Genomic DNA, 23,170 nt, shown 5'->3' on the forward strand with positions numbered 1-23,170 from the left:
CGTTTCGGGGAAGCCCTCGAAACTTGGCCTACTGCTAGCTCTGTGTCCACGGCACCCTCACACCGAATTTCGTACACTTGGCATTCCCAGGTCTAAAGTGAGACGAGTGCGCCCGGACCAGAGTAAACGCGGTTGCCGTGTTGCCCTGCTGTGGTAACGACCTGTGCACGTTCGCTGCATTGGTGACCCCTTCGACCCGGAATCCGGCTACCGCGGAATCTACACGGTGTCGAGATGTCCTGATTGTCGCATCCGAACCTGCCAGCAAGGTGAACTGAACTGGCGAAGTCTGGGTCTGCCTGAATCGGGGAGTCCATACCCCAACCGGTGGCCCCTAGCGCAGGAACCCATTTCTTTTCTACCGCTGTTGCGATATAGCGGATCCCTCCCACACTCTCATCCTGCCTCTGCCCGCAAGTGGAGTTCTTGCTTGAGTAGTGGGGACCTGTTCTTCATCGCTTCATCCACCTTCCTGAACTGTCAGAGACCCTTCAAGAGACCCTATTCTGTCCATTGGCACAAGCGCGTGTATGTACTATTGAGCATAAGGCTCCTCTCTTCGTAGGGCTTGGACTGCCTCCTAGTTAGGTGCATTTCTGATGTCGAGCTGGGTCTAATGATTACTTGCACTGCCTGTTTTCCTCCCCATCTAGGTGGTCTACATATTTCGTGCTCCTAACTCCTTAGACCCCTCAGTCCTGTATATATATTGTATTGATTGTGATGTGTTGGTTTACTTTAGTATTATTGCGATTTTTGCTATGGTCGATGTTACAAAGGCCTTGTAATAAATGTGTCTATATTTTTAATATAACACCTGTCTGGAGTAATTTGTAAGTGTCCTTGCTTTGTGTGCTCATTGAGGTCTTTCAGTCACCCTCACTCCTCTTGAGACATAGTCTTGACCGCCGCCATTGCTACCCTGATTGGTCCGGCTTGTCCAGAGGTTGCCCTGTTCCAAGAAACTAGGCTGGCCTTCTGAACCTCTGCCCCTCCAGGTCAGAGTTCAGAAATCCATCTTAACAGTCAGTTATAAAGCATTCACTAGAACGAGGCAGTTAAATATCATACACAAATATACTTCGGTACTGTACACTCTAAAGTTTCTGAGGCATTCACAATACTTTGAAGGAGGAGCAAAAAGGCATAGGTTATCAGAATATAAAAAGACTACAATTATTTCAGACAGTGCAGATATTTTGAGTTCACCAGAAGAGTCAATTCAATTCAATAGGCTAGGCCAAAGTCAATGGGCTAAAGTCTTGGATAGGATAAAGCAGTTCTGGTGAGTAAACGGAAAAGTATCTGCCAAAGTTCTCAGAAGTAGTTTGTAATAAGAAGAATCATATGTTGGGTCACAAGCTGATTAGGCCTGCGAGTTGCAAAAGTTGCAAGCACTTTCACCACGAGAGGCAAGTACCCTCAGTCTCATTTCACAGTACCTTACACATGAAGAAAAAGATGCAGCTGAAGACTTCTGTTCCTGGCAGTTTCTGCAGATCTCGCTGGTCCTGGGTCTCAGTCGGGTGGACAAGAGGGAGGACGTTGAGGGACTCCTGCAATGCACTGGGACAGTCAAAAGCTGGCACTTGGCAAACTTCAATTTCGGTCCTGTCAATAAAGCACACAAACTGGTGTCCCTCTCCCTGGTTATACGGTTTCCTGCAGCACTCTGAGGAAATTCAACCAGCTCCGAGATGAGGTGTCCGGGTGGCTTACTGTCGAGTTGATTGGTCCCACCAACTCAGAGGGAGAAGTCGTCCTTGAAGGGGATTCTCTGTCGTGGTGAACTTGATGATTCGGACCTGCAGCAGGGCTTCACTGGGCAAACCAAACGGTCCAGGAGATGCAGCAGCCGTCCTCTTCAAGCTCGTCTTCGGTTCTTTCGCTCCAGTGGTCGACTCTGACCTTTCAAGCCAAGAGACTCACCTTTTATTTAGTTCTCTCCCATTCATTCCAGCCTAGCTGTCACTCACCCAGCAGGGTGGCTGTCCTTGCCCGACAGTCAGCCAGCCAATCACCACAGAGTGCATTTGGGTCTCCTAGGAGACTAAGCACATGGAGTTTCGAGCACCTCCCTTCCCTCACTTCCTGCCCACCCCAGACATTTGGGCACCAGAGGCTGTCTTCACTCCTGAAGCCCGCCAAAGGCGAATAAACAAAGGAGCCAAACCTGGCTTGGCGCGCAAAGCAAAACTCTAGAAGGACCTTTCCACAAAGAAATGGCAAAAAAAGACCAGGACCTGTTTTTACAGAGGGGGCTCAGACACCATCTTGACAAACATGGCTCCCGCGATTTAAGGCTACCGGTGTTCGCGGTCGGGAAAAATCATGGTAGTACATTGTAAAACCACTGCCACCAGCCATTTTGAGAGGAAAGGGTAGCATTTGACAGTTCCATGCTATTTCATCGTGGGTTTTTTTCCGCTGGCTTTTTTACCGCAGATTTTTTAACGAATAAAACTAATCAAATTTTTTATTTTTTTATTTTTGGGGGGTTCCACCTCAATCCCCCATCCCGTTTAATTTTTTATGTATCCCCAAACACCCACACCCAATATATATATTTTTCCAACCCCCCAAAAAAAATTAGATGAGTTTGTTCTGCAAAAAATCACTGTTAAAAAAAAAAAGATATCCTGATGAAAGGGCATTGCACCCACCCATTTGACTGCTATATGAGTATCTAGACACAGGGTATACTAGGTAACCCCTCCAGCAAAAGAGTCGCACAATGTCTCTGCTATGGCCCCCTCTGCCCCCTAAAAGAGGAAATAGTTTTCCCCGTCCCCTTGACTACCCCAATGAGTCAGCTGAGGACTAGAAAGGTCACAAGCAGAACCGTAAATTAGCAAGGGCCTTTGTAACTGATGAGACAGGGGGAGGATGTGTGAGCTGAGGAAGTAAATAACTATGTAGCAGACTCATAAATAAGGGACACATATTCCGACGACTACGAAGATTAACTCTGACTCCACCTTACCCGCATAAATCCCAGACAAGTTGCCCCTGCTCCGCAGAACTTTGCATAGGCCCAAGTTCCCCAGCTCTGAGCCCCAAACAAACACATGTCTCCCAAAGAGCACTAGCAGCTAACAGAAAATAGCCCAATAAATGTGCTGACAAGGGTGCAACCCAAGTAAGAAAAGAACTCTCAAACACAAGGAGAAGAGTCATTCTCCCGGTGGGAAAATCAAAGCCAGTCAAGTACGCTGATGAGGCGCCAGGAGAAGGGAGTCATTTCCTCTGGCATTTGTTTTCAAGGGGACATTTTTGGGAGCATCATACATACACCTGGAGAAGGGAGTCATTCTCCTGGGGAGAGAACCTTCTGTGAGATTTCTGCCGGCCAGGGAAAGGGAGTCATTCTCCCTGGCATTTGTGTTCAAGAGGATATTTCAGGGATCATACATACACCAGACAAAGGGAGTCATTCTCCTGGGGAAAGACCTTTGTGAGGTTGCTGCAGGCCAGGGCAAGGGGGTCATTCCCCCTGGCATTGTCTTTTCAAGAGAACATTAAGGAAACGCTACCCATACACCAGGTGAAGGGAGTCATTCTCCTGGAGAAAGAACTTTGTTGGACAATATTTTTTTTAGTGGTATTGTAAGGGTTAGAAGTAGGTCCTGACACAGGACGGTGGATTTTCACTTGAGCGAACATTCTGACAGTTCCTTCAGATTTAGTTTGAGGCAGGGACCCCCTCTTGGAAATAAGGATAGCGAGGGTTACCTGGCAGTTCCTTGAGATTTAGTTTGAGGTGGGGAAACCCCTCTGAGATAGGGATAGTGATTGTTTCCTGACAGTTCCTTCAGATTTAGTTTAATGCAGGGAAACCCCTCTTAAGAGATCGGGATAGTGAGGGTTTCCTGACCGTTCCGTCAGATTTAATTTGAGGCAGGGAAACCCCTCGTACAGATAGGGACACTGAGGGTTTATTTCATTAATAAAAGTCTTTAACCACAAATTTACCACCTTTGTGTCAGCTTCATTCTTCGACACCGTTACAGTATGTATTCATAAACATTTGATTGGACGTCAGAGACATTACTAATTAGTGAGAGCTCACCCTTGGGGGTCTAGGTGTAGTAACAGCAATCCTTCAGGCAATGTCTTTGAAAGATAATAAACTCAAGCAAAAATCCATCTCTCTCACCCATCGCAGAGCTGTCCTTCTCTGAACCCTGGATAGTTCACAATGTCATCAGTGGGATATTGTCCAATTTTACAGCTCCTGACAATAAAAAGGAAGAGGTGTTATGTTGCAGCTTAATTCTCAGTCTTTCACAATAGGTCTTCATTACGACAGCTCTTAAGACAATTCATCATGACAATTGCACTCACTCCCGTTAGATCCCTACTACCTTGTTTTCTCTGCTTCCCTCACTGTGCTCTTCCTATGATTAAGCGCTCCGTTGCTTCCGAAGCTAGGTCCGCGCTCAATAAATACCCATATACTATTGACGACAGTAAAGGCACGCCCCTGCCGAAAAAAAATGCAACCCACTGGGGAAAAAGGCCCAAGAAACCACTTGCAAGTATAACAAGCATTTATTTCTACAAGAATAGAGATGCATCAGCAAAGAACTCTGCTTCCACCGAACGTTCTGGTCTGATACAGAGATGAGCTCAGGTCACACTAACTCATGCACATAACTAATTCCCAGACAGATCAGCAACTCCCAAGGTCGTCTGCCTTCGTTTTAGGCTATAATTTGACGCCACCCTGCACAAATCACGTTACCCACTTGTGAAGGCGCGATAGCCTTGCCTTCTGATCTTAGTGATCGATCGAGGGGTGTAAATGTTTTATGTTAGGTGGTCTGGGTTTGGATGATAGTGTGATATGCAAGGGTTTTGGGATGAAAGCATTGCAGAGCAGTATTTCTTGTGTGGGGGATCGTTGGGGGCAGAAAGGCCTCGCTATCTGTTCGGTGGGATGCTACTGCCAAGAGGCATGCTGCACCTTTCTCATCACCTAGCAGGGTGCATTCTTCCCAGGGCGAGAGGGCCTGTAACTTCTAGAACAATGAAGGATTTCATGGACTCCGAGAGAACTAGCCGGAGAGGGGGTGATGTTCGTGCTCATACAAGGGATCTAGTACTAAAACATATAATGCTGTTCGCCGCGCTTGGGTCCAAGTTCCAAAATTGCTGCCATCAGATAAGATGTTGGTTACACCTGCATCTACTGTATAGCCTAAAATGCATGCACTTACGCGATTGTGCACCCTCCTCTGTGTGCATCCCTCTCTCCCCTGCTCTCTGGGTGTGTTCTCTAGTGTTTGTTTTTTTCATTCTGTATCGCTTGGGGGGGGGGGGTGGGAAGGCCCTCTATCCTTCCAAACATTCCCCCCTTTCATTAACTCTAAATTAATGAACTCCCCTGCAGTGTCATTGGCTAAGTTCCACTTTATGTTTTCCTCCCCCTTCGCAACCTCTCCCACTTCTGAGCTTCTAAATACCGTGGGTGCCCGTCCTTTGGAACCCATGCTTTATAAACATGCTGTATGCTAGCACCAGACCGGGCATACTCCTCAGGGGTGCAGGTCATGTAGATGCATTCCCCATCCCCAGCTAGGTCAATCCAGTGCTCGGTGCAACTTTTGGGGTCTGGTGGATGTGCCAAGGGGGATAATGGATGCTCAATCTCTACCATGTAAGGAATGTTTGGGTCATCTGTATGGGTACCGTTCTCTGGTACCGCAGGTGCTTTGGATGTTACCCCAAATTAAACCTTCATCATTGCTCCGTTAGGCACTGTTTTGGCACAGCATCAGAGGCCCATTTTGCACGTGCAGAAAATGACCAACATCAAGACGCTAACAGGCATCAGCATCTTCACTATCACCACCAGCCAGGATGGTGCCCAGGAAAGAATTGTGTCAAACCAATCTTCACTCTGTATTCCAGCTTCTTTCTTCATGTGAGCTCCTAGGTTGTGTACAGCTCCTATTATGTGAGAGAGAGCCGTTCTTTGCGTATTCGGGAGGCACAAGCAAGGACGTATCAGTTCTGCATGGTCATCAGCCTTAGGGCACGCAATTCCACATTTATGACGTTGAACCCCCTGCTCAGTGTCATTTGCCAGCTGCATCCTTTCCCAGCACACAATTTGCAGCCATTTGGCATTGGCCGTTGTTTGTACGCCAGGTAGTAGCATTGAGGCAAAAAAGGTTATTCGTCCAGTGTTTCATTGAGCAGGTATGATGAGACAGGTATGTCCTTCTTAGGCATTGGATGCTTTTCGGGTTCTTGTTGCATTGCAGGTGATCAGGGTCGATGACTTTGAGTCTCACACTGTGTGCATGGAAGGTGCCTTTGAGCCTCCATTGCGCAAGATGTACTAGGCATTGGGCTTCTAGAAGGGAGTAGTTTCTTACCTGTAAATCAATTTCCCCAGCGTTGGTATCTTTCATGGATTCACATGCTCTGAATATTCCCCGTCGTCAGGCTGGGAATCCCCGGTTTACAAATGACACCATTACACATGGCACGAGCAGTTAGTCAGTAATGTGCGTAGTGGCTAGTCAGTCTCCGGCGTGCAGCACAATATAAACAAACTGTCAACATAGCTTTCATATGTTGAGCAAAAGAGGCATTGCTGATGACAATGTTAAGCATTATAATGCCATTATCTTAAGCTCCTTCTAAATAACCTCCACAACAACCACACTGCAACGCCATCTGATATTGCTTTTAGTTGGCAGCGCATGCAAGAGTGCAGATAAGCATTCCGGATCAGCAACACAACGCAACCAATCCTATAAACAAGCTATTTTGAAGCCACTCCTCCACATCCCAGCGGTGTTCTGCTGGAGAAGGATGTGCCTTTTCGGACATATAAATCACAGATCCTCCATGGTAAACACACAACAGATCTAATATACCACATCCCAGTGTCACGTGCAGAATGCAAGACCGCTGAAAGTTCTTCCTGGGAGAGGATGCTGCACATCGGCTGTCACAGGACGATAGCTCAGGGGCAACGTGCTCACCTTGGAAGCAAGACAACGCGGAGCAACACAGGTTTGATCCCCAGGTCAGCGCTTAGAAACCTCTAGGTATTAAGCGTCTTATAAATAACCAATTAAAATGACATGTACCACATGTGCAATTAGAATGGAATAGCTGATGAGCACATTGGGCCTACAAATTTCACAAAGACCTCTGCAACATGTGCTCAATTCACATCTATTGTGGCATGCAGCTTATTTGCATAGGCCCCACGTCATAAATTAGACCCTGTAAGCATTGGTCCTACATAAGTAACCTTTAGGGGAATATGAGGAACTCCAATGTTTCCATCCTAATTACAGAACCAGTGCACAAGTGCACATTTCTCATATAAAATGTGTGGAGCTTGCACAGTGCTTTAAGTGGGGTAAGAAATTGAGGGTGGCCCTCATGTGGGGGCGTGGTCCAAGAATTGATGGGCATGGCCTAAAGATGAACATGTAAAACTAGCCTACATTACTAAGTACATATTGTGTAACAAACTGCTCACATGGGTGTACAAGGAGCATCTGCATTTGCGCATGTATTATGTGCACATTTTAATACCCTTTGTGAACAGGGTAGGGTGCATTTCGTTACGCAAGTGTAGCGGATGCGTTAACACATCTCTTTCTTATGCACATACAGAGCTTGGTGAATCGCACACCATTTTTTATTGCTACTGCCTTCATTGTCCTCTTCTCCCTCTCTTTGAGCTTTCATTTCCAGCCACCTCTCTTCTTCCACTTGCTCCAAGATCTTAAAGTGCAATGAAGTGATGGTAAAAGGTGGCTTGTCAGCACTTTATAAAATAAAAGTCTGTAAAGTTCAAATGAGAACACTTTCTGCCTCACAGCCTACCCAGGGAGCTGTAAACTGGAAACACTGCAATGGGGGTACTGTGTGCAAACCTACATGGTCGATAGCACAGTCACAGAGGGAGATCAAGCATTTTCAGTTTTGAAAACTGCCAGTTCATCTTTAACCGCCACCTGGTCCGCTTTGACTAAAACAATGAGCTGTGCCTCTCAATAAAACTAAATTGGCATTTGCCATTATTAAATGCTCATTAAGAGCGTTGCGTGGCTCCGGGTTTCTCCAACCACGCTCTTCAGGGCAGGAGAGCAGTGCAATAAACATGTTCGCAACAAATATGCAGGTGTTGCTGTCCTCAGGGCCTGGCATTCACGGAGCGTGTAACTGGTTGCTTTATGAAGCTAGTTACAAACACTTCTGGCAGGCAGCTGTGAGTGGCAGAAGTGTCAGCCAGTCAGAGCTTTGCTCAAACAGTTTACGCAACACTGTGACTGGCTGTCAATCCTCTCAGTCACAGCTGTTGCCTGACTCTGTTTGCTATCGACTTGCATGACTTAATCATGATTAAGTCAGGCAAGTCAGTGGCAAGCGGCCAGCGGGTTCATATCCCGTTGCAGCTGTGTCAGGGGATGACCCACCAGCGCCATGGTTGGGACCGGGGGGCCCCAGCTGAGCCTCACTTTTTGGAGACGGCAGGCTCCGGCACACTTAAGCACTGAGCTTGCCCCTCCCATGCACAGCATTGTCTGCTCTTTGTGCCACAAGACTCTGGCAGGCCTCTGCCCACTTAAAGCACTGAGCGCGCCCCCGCCCACGCATTGCACCGTCTGCTCCTTGTGCCGCAAGACTCTGGCAGGCCCCCTCCCATGCACAGCACCATGTGCTCTTTGTGCCACCAGACTCTGGCAGGCCCCGGCCCACTTAAAGCACTGAGCGCGCCCCCTCCCACGCATTGCATCATCTACTCTTTGTGCCACAAGACTCTGGCAGGCCTCTGCCCACTTAAAGCAGTGAGCTTGCCCCCTCCCACGCACAGCACCATCTGCTCTTTGTGCCACAAGACTCCAGCAGGCCCTGGCCCACTTAAAGCACTGAGCTTGACCCCTCCCACGCACAGCACCATCTGCTCTTTGTGCCACAAGACTCCGGCAGGCCCTGGCCCACTTAAAGCACTGAGCTTGACCCCTCCCACGCACAGCACCATCTGCTCTTTGTGCCACAAGACTCCGGCAGGCCCCGGCCCACTTAAAGCACTGAGCTTGCCCCCTCCCACGCACAGCACCGTGTGCTCTTTGTGCTACAAGACTCTGGCAAGCCCCGGCCCACTTAAAGCACTGAGCTTGACCCCTCCCATGGACAGCACCATCTGCTCTTTGTGCCACAAGACTCGGGCAGGCCCCGGCCCACTTAAAGCACTGAGCTTGCCCTCGCCCATGGACAGCACCGTGTGCTCTTTGTGCCACAAGACTCCGGCAGGCCCCCGCATTGCACCGTCTGCTGCTTGTGCCTCAAGACTCTGGCAGGCCCCGGCCCACTTAAAGCACTGAGCGCGCCCCCTCCCATGCATTGCATCGTCTGCTCTTTGTACCACAAGACTCCGGCAGGCCCTGGTCCACTTAAAGCACTGAGCGCGCCCCCTCCCATGCATTGCATCGTCTGCTCTTTGTGCCACAAGACTCTGGCAGGCCTCTTCCCACTTAAAGCAGTGAGCTTGCCCCCTCACACGCACAGCACCATCTGCTCTTTGTGCCACAAGACTCCGGCAGGCCCTGGCCCACTTAAAGCACTGAGCTTGACCCCTCCCACGCACAGCACCATCTGCTCTTTGTGCCACAAGACTCCGGCAGGCCCTGGCCCACTTAAAGCACTGAGCTTGACCCCTCCCACGCACAGCACCATCTGCTCTTTGTGCCACAAAACTCCTCCTGTGTTTCTTTTTTTAAGCCATCCCTCCATGTGTTCTGAGTGGCCTGGAACGCGAGGGCCCGTTCTATCCTGGGAGACCTATTAAAAAGCAGCGTGCATTGGAGAGAAAAGGCAGGGGAAGCTGGTGGGAGGTGGAGCATGAAGGGCGGGGGCCGTCTCGGGTGAGTTGGTAAAGTCCAGGGAAGAGGAGACAGTGAAAGGGAAAACGGACCATTGGGGGCGGGGCACGTGGCCCAGCAGCTCGACCTCCCTCCTATACTTGCCATAGGTAACATCCGGAAGGTGCAAACTTCTTCAGGCACCGGCGCCGCAGCTTGAGCGCCGCCGCCGCCGCCGCCGTGCACTGTGCATCACGTGATGCGGGCACGGACGGCCAGTGCGCATCACGTGATGCGAGCACCGAGGGAACGTGCGCATCACTTGATGCGAGCACCGACGACGGGGACGCATCACGTGAGACGAGCACCGAGGGAACGTGCGCATCACGTGATGTGAGATCCGAGGGAACGCGCGCATCACGTATGCGAGTACGAACGGCAAGTTACACGGAGGGAAAGTACGCATCACGTGATGCGAGCACCGACGGCGGATACGCATCACGTGAGACGAGCACCGAGGGAACGCGCGCATCACGTGATGCGAGCACCGAGGGCACGCACGACTCATGCTGGGGGGTCGGCGGGCGCGCCCCTCTCAGATGCGCAGTTGCGCGCGATCCCAGGCAAGAAAAGAACGATGTGCGGCAGCGCCGCCAACAGACGCCTGCACTCACGCTGGTGCCTGCTGGCGGGCCATGCGCCAAGCGCCCCGGCTGAGTCGGCTGTTCACTATCCTACGGTCCAGTCCAGTCCAGCACTGCATTTACTACTCTTAGAATAATGACACCCCTGCCTGTGCTTCCCAGCTTCTGATGTTGTGGCAATTAAATGGCATTATAGCCCCCACCCCCCGCGTAAAATGGTGGTGGTGGGGGATTTGTCCACGCTGCCCCTCCCTTTTCATTTCCTACACCCTTCTACGACCTTAGGCTTCGGGGTATTCATATTACCATGTCCAATAGTGATACAAGCTTAAGCGAGGGGTCTCAGGAGGCGCTGACAAGCCTTGCGGCTGATCAGGGTCTGCCAGTCATTAGCGCCTTCTCGCAGCGATGCTCAGGTGGGGAGATCTTGTCTTTAGTGGGAAGGCCTCATACATGCCAACATTTCAACGCACGTGGCTGTTGGGATGGCCCTATCTTGAGGGGTTGACAATGCTTTTCAGGCAGCCAGCAAATCTACTATGGGTCACCCTGCTGGTGGCCTTTTGACAACTGTCAAATCAAGTGGTCCCAATATGATATAGAACACATTGCTTTGGCATCCTCCATAGGTTTTTATTTGGGACAATCTTTCACAGATATCTTGATATTCAGGGACTATTCCCTCTCCAAGCTTTTTGGGGAAAGCTGATTTCTTATATTGACGAGTGAATGCTTGAGACTCAACGGCGACATATTCCTTGCAGGTGACTTGAATTCTATGTATAGACTTCTTGCTCCGTCTTGCTAGGTGGTTGATTTTCCTTCTTCCTCCAGTCATGGAGACGAGAAATAGGACCACGGTTTTGAGTGGGATCATAGTTTGACTCGAGAAGGAAGATGTTTTGGAAGAGAACTTTGAAGGTAGAGCGGTCCCAGGCCCCAGAAAGCCTTGTGGACAATGCAGAGGGTCTTGCAGCCACAGGGAGCCTGTGAAGAAATTTCAGAGCTGGAGAGATACAATCCCTGGGCTTGGGACCAAGGACAAGTCATGTTCTGGATAAGTTAAGGTCGAAGAGTAGAGACAGGAAGATTTAGAAAGAGGCTGTTGCAATGGTCCAGCCTAGAGACATACATGCCAACCCGCCCGATTTAGGCAGGAGACTCCCGATTTTTAGGTGAAAAATATTGCCTAAAATAACTGTAGCCCCAATGCATTCCTAAGGGGAAATATGCATCTCCCAATTTCCTTGTGGAAATCTCCCTCCCCAGTGCATCTGAATGTTGGCATGTATGTAGAGAGGACCAGTGATCTGCCGACAGTGAGCTTTTGGAGCAAAGTGAGAAACGGAAGAATACCTCTGAGGAGGTGCACCTGATAGTTTGACTTCTTAGAGATGTGAGGGGAGAAGGAGAGGGTGGAGTCTAAGATGACACAAAGTTTCTTAGCCTCACATGAAGGAGCAGAAAGAAGGTTCAGAGTGGGCGGCCAAAGAGAGCACGGAAAGGAGGGAGCAGGTGATCAGTAATACCAAGGCTGTCGCGGAGACAATTGAGCAGGTAGCACTTAACATAGTGGGTGGACATTCCTTTGTGGGGGCTTGGGGACTCACTGTATTTAAGAACCAGCCCTCATCACATCCTGAGAGCTTAGACCTTGGTTGCTCGTCCATAGCTACCATGTAGCGAACCCTGTCTGAGGTGCTGTGTGTCTCTACCCTACCATATAGGACGCAGAAATAAGGATACTAACCCCCCCCCCTCCAGTCTTTACAATGGCCACCAACCACTTATGCTTAACGATGACAAAACCAAGATCCTCATAGCATGCTCCCCAGCCAAGCTTTAAATAAAAATTTTAAAAAAAGCTCAATCCTAAATTCAAAGAATTCATGATAGACAACATCCAAATTCCTGTCCTAACCACAGTAAAAACTTTACGGGTCCACCTCGATGCATCCCTCTCCCTGTCCAGACAAATGAAGGCAATCACATCATCCGCTGCATATACCACCAAACTCCTCAACACAGCAAGACACGTCCTCATGCCAGCTAACTGCCTCACCTTTGCCCAAGCCCTCATAGGGGCTAGACTAGATTAATGGAACGCGCACTTAGCAGGGACATTTCAATGGAACATCCCAAAACTCCAAGTAATCCAAAATAATGCCCTATATGCAGCTCTGAACATCCCAAGAAGAGAGCATATTTTATCTGCAAGGAAAAAAGCGCACTGGCTCCACATTAAAGAGAGAATCATCTTCAAAACCCCCTGCATTACGCATAGATGCCTAGCGAAGGTCGTCCCCGAATACCTGTTGCAAAACCTTAAGCAGGCCAAATCCACCAGACCCGTAAGATCCCACCACGCTAACCGCCTGGTGCCCCCCACCTTCAAGAAACTCACTAGAGGATGTTCAAGCTTCCCAACACTTCCTGTGTATCACTGGAATGCACCCCCCCCCTACCCTTAAGGGCAGAAGGAATCACACTGCCCTTCAGAAAGGCGCTAAATACCTGGCTCTTCGCCTATCAGTCACCCGATTGGACTCTTGAACTGTTTTTCCATGACTATGTTTCACCCTGCATGTAACTGGTTTGCAACAGCGCCCTGATGCGGTGGGTGGGGGGTGAACAAATAGTAGCTCTTACTGCTGAACAACACAATGAATATGATCCAAAATGCAGACAATCACGTAGTTGCACTCATAGCCATTCCAAATAAGACAGCCAGAATGGCACCCAAATAGGTGACAGCTGAGGCTGGGCTCTAGGCCCTGAGCAAAAGATTACGAAACTGCACAGTCAAAATCGGTGGAAGGCAACGGCAATGGACAAGTCAGAACGCACAGAGCAGTGGCTTGCTCTGCACTTTTGCCTCTGTGTGTACTCTAGGTTCTACCTCAGTCTGTGGAACTCAGATTGCACTGATAGCACGCCTCCATTTCCAGACTGTGTGCAAGCCCCTTCTTATCTCAGCCCGCTTGGTGTGCGTAGGCTTCCTCTTGATAACCGTGATTTCCAAGATGGTTGCTTTTAATTCTAATGGCTCCTTCATATCTGAAGACTTCTTCTTGTTTACAGCAGGAGAGACATTGGCAATCAATCATAAAAGGGTAACTCAAATGCACATGCTTCAGCATAGTGGACGTGATCTAAGTACAGCCACGGCAAATGTCCCCATGAGGCTGTGCTTTAAAATAACAGTTCTGTTCGTGCAGGCTTTATTGATGGGGCTGTATCACAGTCAGGTAGGGATCTGCACTGCATTACTTGTGGCAAACAAACCCTTTCAAGGGATGCAGACTGTTGTGGGTGTGTCCTGGCCCCGTGCGGTCCCGTAAGCCCCCACCCTGTAAGGACCACACACTACACACGTCCTCACAGTTCGGGCTTCCCGGTCGCACTACCGCGGCCGGGAATGCCCCGTTTATTTATATGGCACGCCGCCGCGTTCGCATCCCGGGGCAGCGCCACACTCCTCCTTTTTCGGGAGGACACACAAATGCTTTTAACGTATACTGCAAACCACTAAAAACAATCAACTACTACGTTTCACCACACTTGCCTAGCACCCCTTTAATGTCAGCCACCCGGATCCCTTCACTCAGGTTGACCAACCAACTGTCCCAGCACGTAATCACTGAGGTAAGCGGGTTTCCCTCGCCCAGCCCTCTGGGGGTACCTCCCGCTTACCTCCGGCACAGGAAGTCCTTCGGCAGACGTCCCCTGGACAGGGGACCCAGGTGTGCTGGAGGGAACACCTCCATCTTCGGGTATTTCCACGAAGTCCGGCTCCCGCGGCGGTTCAGTTCTTGGATCACCCAGTTTCTTGAAGAAGCTGACATTTCGGGTGACGGCAGATCTTCCGTCCGAGGCCGTCACCATGGACCCCTTTACAGCCACAACATCCAATGGCTCCGGCTCATAGGGGAGCGAGAGCTTCCCATGGGGGTGTCAATTATGGATGAGGACTTCGTCCCCCGGCTCGAGCCGCTGGTGTTGGAGACCCCTCCGCAGGTTCTCCTGTTCAATCCTCACCCGTCGGTCTACCTCGACTTGTTGATTGTCAATCACTCCGGGCTCCTTCTCCCCGACCTCGGGTAGTAGACCCCTGGGGCAGCGCTTGAACAGGGCCTCAGCTGGAGCCACCCCCGTGGATGCATGTGGGGTGGTGCGGTACACCTGCAAGAACTGGTACAGGGCTCATTGGAGTGGCTGTCCTTGTCCCTGGGCAATCCTGAATGTCTCGTTCAGCATCGCATCAGTCTTTCAGCATCCCCATTTGCCCGGGGCCACAACAGAGACACTTTTCTATGCTGGACCCCGCAGCTGTCCATGAGTTCGGAGAACCGCTCACTCTGAAATGGTGATCCGTTGTCAGAGCACAGGGTGTGGGGAAATCCATGGTCCGCGAACACCTTCTCCATGGCCACGACCACGTGCTCGAAGGCCACCGACTCAACGAATTCCACCTCCGGATACTGTGAATATTCGTCGACGATTATAAGGAAATGGGTGCCTATGGATGTTGACCCAAAGTCTGCATGGACGACTTCCCAAGGCCGCGTGCCTCGGGGCATTGCTTCGATGGCAGGCTCTCGCTGTAGAGGAGACGCCAGCTGGCACCATACACAGGCTGCCACAAAGTCATCCACCCTTCGCTCTAGTTCGGGGAACCAGACCTTCAGCCGCAGCCTGCCCTTGGTCTTTGCGGCACCCTGGTGTCCATGGTGGGCCAAGGTGATCACGTCCTTCACCTTGGACTGGGGGACCATTATCCAGTCACCTCGGAGCAGCATGCCCAACGCTGAGCAGGACAATTCCTCCTTGACCTTCCATAGTTGCTCAAGGCCTGTCTTGGCCTCCTGGGTCCACCCCGCCAACACTTCCAGGACAGACTTCCAGGAGCCCTGTTGCATGGAATGTTTTAGGATCCGGAAGCACTCGTCCTCAGCCGCTGCCGCCTCCAGTTCTGACAGGGGCATTGCGTTCAGCGTGGCCGCCTCCACCACCATTCGGACATGATCATCGGCCTCCTCCGCACAGGTGTCATACTCATCTCCCCCACGCACTCCCGGATGTCTGGAGAGGTAGTCCGCCGCGTTATTGGCTCCCGGCCGATACACCAGGGTGGCCCCGTACTCGAGGAGAGCAAGCATCCACCTCTCGATTCTGGCCGGTGGTTTCGATGATGACCCTGCCAGAATGGGAAGCAGGGGCTTGTGGTCGGTCACCACCGTCACTGGACGCCCCAAGACAAAGAGCCAAAAACGCCTGCAGCCCCAGAGGACCACCAGCGCCTCCCACTCAATCTGTGAGTATCTTTGTTCAGTTTCGGAGAGCGCTTTGCTGGCGTATGCCACTGGCCGGATACTCCCTTCCCGATCCACCTGGGTCAGCACGGCCCCCAGGCCAAATGGACTGGCGTCCACAATGATTTCCGATGTCAGCGCTGGGTCGAAGAATGCCATGGTGTCCTCGGCAGTAAGGGCGCTCTTGATGTCCTCAAAGGCCGCCTGCTCAAGCGGGCCCCAGTGCCAGTCTGACTCCTTCGTCAGAGCCCGGAGTGGTTCAGACCTAGAGGCGAGATTTTGGATGAAACGCCCACAATAGGTCACCATGCCGAGGAAGCTCCGCACGTCAGACACCGACTCGGGTGGCTGTGCCTTCTTGATATCTAGGACTTTCCTCGGGTCTGGCAACACCCCACCCTTCTTGAAGACAAAACCGAAAAACTCGATTGAAGGGTGCAGGAACTCACGTTTGTCCCTGTAAAGGGTGAGGCCTAGCGATTGCAGTCTCTCAAAGGTCTTCCTCAGTCCTTGCGAACACCAAGATGTCATCGCTGATGTTTAGGACACCCTCCAGACCTGCGAGGGCGCCCCGAATAATGTTCTGAAAAACCTCGGCAGCCGATGACACCCCGAAGCTCAGCCTCTTATACCGGTATAGTCCTCGGTGCATGGTGAATGTGGTGATATACCTGGACTCGGGATGGAGGACGACCTGATGATAGCCCGCTCGGAGGTCCAGTTTGGAAAAGAATCGAGCCCCTTGTACTTCCGCAATAATGTCATCGATGGTGGGGGTGAGGTGCCGCTCCCTCTTGATGGCCTTGTTAGGCAGTCTGTCTACACAGATCCAAACAGAGTCAGGTTGTTTGGGCTCCCTAGCCACAACAATCGGGGACACCCAGGGGGTCGGGCCCTCCACCTTCTCGATGATGTCGGGACTCACCAGATTGTCCAGCTCCTTATCAACCGGCTCCCTCAGATGAAACGGTACCCTGCAATGTTTCAGGGTGATGGGTTGCACAGAGTCATCGATGTGCAACCTCACCGGGTCACCGGTCATCCTTCCAATGCCATTGAAGAGGGTGGCATACTTATCGAGCAGATCATTGATGTCCTCGAGGTATACTGAGTATGCGAATGTGACAATTCCAAGAGCCTCGGAGGCAGCACAGCTCAGCAGAGTGTTGTTGCTTAAGGGCGTCACATAGAACCGGGCTTTGATCTGCAAGCCCTTATGCTCCACCTTCGCCACAAAGGCACCGTCCAGCAGTATTGGTTCCAGTCCTCCAAACGCAAATATGCGGGCTCTCGGCGTGAGTAGCTTCGGGGGCGAGTCGAGAGTATCATAGTGTCCCCGGGCCATCACATTGACCGAGGTACCAGTGGCCACCGGGACTGGCGAGTGGTTGACCTCCACCACACACCTCGGTTGCCTCCTGGCCTTCCCCTTCAGGATCTCCACGCTGGAAACAATGAAAATGTTCTCTTCCTCCTCGGCTTCGTCCACCTGGTCGTCCTTCCCGCCCTGTTCCACCTGGACCACATTTGGTGGGCAATTTTGGCGCGGGACCCACGTCTGAGCAGGGCCTCTCGGCACCATCACGGGCAGGTATGCCTTGCACACTCTCGAAAAATGGTCAGGCATGCCACACCTACCACATGTTCTTCCAGCCGCCGGACCCTCACTTCTGGCATGATTCCCCCGCTTTCCTCGCTCTGTCACGGGGTCCCACACCTGTCCTTCTCATTCCTTTGCCACCACGCCACATGGCACACACCTCCTCCGACTTTATTGAGCGGGACCCCGCCTCCATCTTGGCTGCCCGAGCCTCCGCCACCTCATGGCACCGGCCTAGTTCAAGGATGCGGGGCAGTGATACCCGGCTCCCTCAGTACCTGCATCCTGAGTTTGCCCGAGGAGCACGCCTGGATCAGCATCATGTCCTCCGCGTCTCCCCATGCACAGCCCAGGGAGAGGCGACGTAGGCGACCATAGAAGGTGTCCAGTGTTTCATCGTCCTTTTGCTTGGCCGATAGCATGACAAATCTTTTATAGTCCACGTTGGCAAGGGGCAGAAAATGGACCGAAGGCCCCGCAGAGTACAGCATAGTTGCCACCCTGCTGTCATCATCCGTTACCTGGGCTGCCCTGAAGTACATATCGAGGCACCCAACCCACCTCCTCCACCTGGGCCCCATGCTGGAAGGTGGGCCCGATGCGTCAAATTCGGGGATGGGCTGCAGGGCTGCATGGACACGTGCTTGGGCCATGATGGGAAGTCCTTGCTGAGCAACTGGCTGCATCACTGGTGCGCGTATAACTGTATGGAGACCGTTGCATTTGGACTAACAGGAGGTGCTTGAATTAACATGAGGTGTAATCTTACTTACCTTTAATCATAGTATATGAGATGAACTAATTAATAACGTATCTGAACTGCGCATTGCACCAGATGTGTGGAGACACATTATAATAATAATAATAAGAAACTGAGCAATGCAAGCAGAATTAAATGCAATTTTAGACGGAATGCAAGCTAAACTATGCTTTTTGATAGTATTATACAATTTTGGGGTTTTCAAAAGAAGTATGATATAGACTTTCCCGTCATGTTTTCTTTTCACATGAAATAGACTACAATGGGATTTAACCCTTTATAATTGAGAAGAGTGAGGAATCATTGAACACCCTAGTGGGTAAGTCTTTACCGGGAAGCTCTGTGGCCTTTGTGGTGGAGTATATAATATTTAGGTATTGTTCCTTACTCATATTACATTTGTTGCCTTTACTCTCTCCTCCTGTTTGTTTCTCCTGCATCCACACCACCACTTGGGTAATTATGCATTTTTTCATTTTTAAAATTTTGAATATGATTGCTATGTGAATGTTTTTCAGGTTAAATCTAAGTATCAATTTGTCCAAGCCCTATTTTGAGAAAGGGCCTTTGATGGCCGAAACACGTGTAAAGCAAGGGCGAGTGCGATAGCAAATCAATATAAATAAATTCAATTATTTGAAATAAGGCGCAATTTCCTGGACTCTTCTTCATGCGGTTGCATGTTAATTGTTCATATATTATATGATTTTTCCTGTGGCTTACAGTCAGTCCAGTGATCTGCGACAATACTACTGATTATTCTGGGAAAACGAGAATTTGTTGCACCTATTTTTAAACATCAAGAGTCGCCCAACAGACCAGCTGTAACCCTAAGCCCAGTTCACCTGTTCTTAATTTCTCCAGGAGTTTGCCCAGGAAAGGAGTGATAGAGATCAGGGGATAGTTTGCCGGGATAGAAGGGTCACCAGAGAGTTTTTTGAGCAGAGGGTGAACAAGAGAGTGCTTGAGAGAAGTGGGGGAAAACTCAATTGGCGAAAGAGAGGTTGCAGAGGTCGGCCAAGGCTGCAGCAAGAGAATCAATGTTGTCCTTGATGATTTTAGGAGGGCATCGGTCAACCTGTTTGGAGCAAGCTTTAATGAACCAGACTTGTCTGGTGACCCCCCCCCCCCTCAGGTGTGACAGGGGAGAGGGAGGAGAGAACAGAGAGGGTAGCCAAGGGGGGCCCAAGAGATGTGGGTGCAGGCGAAGGTGCGGTGGTTGGGGGGTAAACAAGACAGGATGTCCTGTGTTTTGGCAGTGAAATGGGCAGCCAGGGCCGACCAAAGGGCCTGGGTGGGTGTAGTAGAGGATTAGTCAGTTCCTTTCAGCCAAGTTATTAGATGCCGCTGAGATGCAGGCTTGAATATAGACTCTTTTCTTGGAGCGGATACAGAGTCTATGTTGCCTTTGAAGCAGGCTAGTTCGTCAGTTGATGCACCTGAAGATCCCCATTTCCGTTCCGCTACCAAGCACTTGAGTTTAAGGGCAGCCAGCTCTGAGTCGTACCAAGTGTTGCACTTTTTGGAAGGCTTCAGACGGGCACTCATGACAGGAGCAAGAGCGTCCAGTGTGTTGGAGATGTAGAGGTGAAAGTTTGGAAGGGTGGGAGTCAGCCACAGAAGTAGAGGGAGGAGAGTAGGTGGAGGCAAAGGTAGCCACTGTCACTCTTTTCATGGGTCGGATAACCTTGATGGCAGGAGGCAGTGCAGGGTGTGCCGGTGCTAAAGGAGAAGAGATCTTCATGTGGGAAGAGAGAAGAGAATGATCAGGGAGAGACAGGGATGATTGTTGAGATAAAACCATCAAGGGTGTGGCCAGCAGTGTAGAAGGTAGAGTGGAGAGGGAATGAGTCACATAGGTTGCGGAAAGGACCCGAGGAGTCAGGAGAATCAAGATGGATGTTAAGATTCCCCAGGAGTTGGGAGGAGGAGGAACGGAGAGAAGAGGCCAGGTCCGCCCATTCAGAGCGGAAGAGGGTGGGCTGGTCCGGCGGCCGAAAGAAGGTGGCCAGAGTAAGAGGAGAGAGAGAGAGAGAGAGAGAGAGAGAGAGAGAGAGAGTAAGAGGAGAGAGAGAGAGAGAGAGAGAGAGAGAGAGAGAGAGGAGAGAGAGAGAGAGAGAGAGAGAGAGAGAGAGAGAGAGAGAGAGAGAGAGAGAGAGTAAGAGGAGAGAGAGAGAGAGAGAGAGAGAGAGAGAGAGAGAGAGAGAGAGAGAGAGAGAGAGAGAGAGAGAGAGAGAGAGAGAGAGAGAGAGAGAGAGAGAGAGCCTGCAGGCCAGACATTCAAAGAAGAGTAGACACGAGTGGGAAGAATGATGGAAACGGGGATCAACTCAGGAAAGATCAGGGCTACTCCCCTTCCTGGCCTGTTAGGCCTTGGCAGAGAGGATATTGTAGCCTTCAGGGAGAAGTGTGTGTAAACTCGTGACAGAGCTGTCCTTGAAGCAGGTCTCAGTAAGGGCTAGGGCAAAGTTCCAGGAATTCAAGGTGGTAGCAGATATCAGAGGAGTGCTCGACAGCAGAGTGAAAGCCAAGCGTAGCAACGTGGAGCAAATTTCTGTTTTCTAAAGACTTACGAGGGGGGTACAAGGGATAGTAGTCCCCAAAGTGAGTGGCAAGAGTGCCAGAGTGATAGAGGTAGGAAGGGGCATAGGAGGTGAGGCTGGCAAGGATGTCGGGGAGTGTAGGCAAGAGAGCCAGGACAGTAGTAGATGGAAAGAGAGCCAGTATAGAAAGGGCCACATGGGGGCAAGGGCGCCACAGATGCAGCGGCAGTGGGTGGCAAGGGCACCAATCTGTCATGGTTGTCAGAGCAGTGCAAGTAGGCAAGAGAGCCTGTACAGTTGCAAGCGACAAGGGAGCAGTTGTGAGAGGCAGTGAACTTAGCAGGAGGCAAGGTAGCAAAGGTGGGCATAGCAGGCAAGGGCGTTCAGGCATCCGTAGAAACAGGTGGCAAGGGAGCCTGTGAGGAGGAAAGCAGAAAGTTGATATGGCAAGGAAGAAGCCTATCAAAAAGTAAGAGGTTGGGTTGAGGCCCTGTACCAGGATGGTACCGTTTCGATAAACATTTATGATGACTCTGGAATTGGACATAAAGGCAAGAAGGACCTCTCAGCGGGTGCCACCATTAATGTGTGAGGAAGAGTAAGGAGAAAGGCGAGCGACCATATGAAGAGTCCATAGGTCGGGAGAAGGAACGAGAAAGAGGATGTCAGTGAGAGTCTCTCTGGCAGAAGCGCTAATGTAGGCATCAGTGATAGGCAGGCCTGGGTTGGAGCCCAATTTGTTCTTCTCGAGTTTGTTCCTGCCAGACCTAATGAGAGGAGAAGGTTAGGAAAGAGAGAAGCAGTTAGAGAAGAAGGTGTAACACTCACCTGGTGTCCACGGAGACATCACTCAGCCTGTTCTGACCTCTTACGACCTTGAACCCTTCCCTGGAGGCTATTCGACAGGAGACTGGGCCTGAAACACAGGATTGGTAGAGTTTAGCTCCCTATTGTCTGTGTGCTTGAACCCCTTCTTCCCCGGGGTCCAACCCTTCCCTTTGATCCACAGCTCACCTTGTTTTCTTGGATAGTGTGCTCTCCGTCCTGCTTTCAGCACAGGGGCGCGTTGATTGATGCGGGCTCGTTGCTTCCTAGTTACTTCACTGGCAAGAGTCTGACAGGTAAGTATAATGAGTCTTTTGAACAGTTCTCTAACTTTGTTCCTTTCCTTTCTTAGATGATGGCCGGCGTCCGGGGGTGGCGGCGTGCTGCTGATATGAGTAGCGCGGAAGGTGAGTGAGAGCGCAATGCACCCCTTTTAGGTGCCGCTACGTTTCAGCGTGGATGCCGGTTATGAAGAACAAATGCAGTGGGTAAGCGTGGTATGCAGCGCCTCTAGATGTTTCCACGCTAACCTGGAGTGTCTTTTCCCTCTTGCAGATGGATGAGAAGTTCCAGAGACAGAGTTCACTCAGAGCGGCTGGGATTCAGGTAAGCGTTTTGAAGCTCGTACAGTATTTAAAAATAAGCAAAGATTTGCAGAATGCTTACTAATGACTTTTTCTGTTCTTTTCCCTTAGGAAGTAGCGTGCCGGGATGGGAATGACACCGCCGAAGATGCCCGCAGAACAGAAGGAGCGATGAATGATGGGCAGAAGCGCCGCAATGTAAGGCTGTTCCTAACGGTGTTCTTGTTCTTGCAGGAGCTGAGCGCAGAAGAAAGATGCAGGCCTACTTGAGACCGATCCGAACACGGTGAGTGTCACGCTGCAGGTGCAGAAAACGCAAAGCATGTTTCTCAGCCTGAGTGTGGCTTAAATAGTCTCTGGGTATCCGAGGTGTCTCTGGCTGAACCACACCCAAAAGACTAGACCGCACATGCAGTTCTGGGAACCGAAATACGTGGGGGCATCCATCTTGTCCCCATCAATGCACTACAAGGCCAATCTCCAATGTTATCCTATGGGAGTGAGTCTGGTGCCACAAGCACCAAGTCTGACACCAAGTGGGTCTTTGGAGTGATGAGAGGCCCTTGAGGGCCTTGTAGGTGATCGTGGCCTGGCTCCAGCCTGACATCTTGAAGGGGCTGGGGACATGAGGGGCAGGAATCATGACAATAGGAGAGATAGAAAGCATCATAAAGAGGGGCACAGAATGTGGTATACATATCAGGCAGAATAGCTGCGGTACGTGGGAGGGAGTAGGTAAGGAGGGAGCAGGCGCATAAGGAGACCCAACAGGACTAGGAGGAAACAGTGGGAACCGAGGAGGATAGGGGAGAGTGAATCACCTTGCCCGTGCTGAAAACATGGGCAAGGAGGTCAACGGCTGAACATCCTGGCTTATGTGGGGAGGATTGGTCCAAAAGACCCCCCCCTCCCATGCATCCTCTCCCCCGGTGAGGGCCATGGCTCGTCAGGGGTCCCCTCCCTACCACCAGGGCCCAGGTGGTGGATGGGTCACCTGCCGAAGGACCATTGACCCAACCTGCTGAATTTAGCTAGGCCTCGGAAACCATTTTGTCTAATGAAGATG

At 50.9% G+C, this 23,170-nt stretch overlaps 1 protein-coding gene across 4 annotated transcripts in view; it reads right to left on the reverse strand.

Annotated features, from left to right (window-relative positions):
• The window catches only part of LOC138511145 (histone-lysine N-methyltransferase NSD2-like), a 583,237-nt gene that overhangs the window by 78,538 nt on the left and 481,529 nt on the right, over positions 1-23,170 (reverse strand). The window contains exons 1-2 of one of the 4 annotated variants that reach the window (XM_069626640.1): positions 10,002-10,170; positions 4,157-4,234 (exon numbers count right to left, since the gene is read on the reverse strand). Coding sequence is in view for 1 of the 4 variants with exons in the window: in XM_069626644.1 (XP_069482745.1) it covers positions 4,194-4,234 (41 nt within the window). In the remaining 3 variants the exon portion in view is untranslated. Of the gene's footprint in view, positions 1-4,069; positions 4,235-10,001; positions 10,171-23,170 lie in introns of those variants that run through there. The other 3 variants (XM_069626641.1, XR_011280576.1, XM_069626644.1) reach the window with 3 other exon arrangements.

This window comes from Ambystoma mexicanum, chromosome 6p (assembly GCF_040938575.1).
Source record: "Ambystoma mexicanum isolate Mex_15411 chromosome 6p, UKY_AmexF1_1, whole genome shotgun sequence".
Classification (NCBI taxonomy): Eukaryota; Metazoa; Chordata; class Amphibia; order Caudata; family Ambystomatidae; genus Ambystoma; species Ambystoma mexicanum.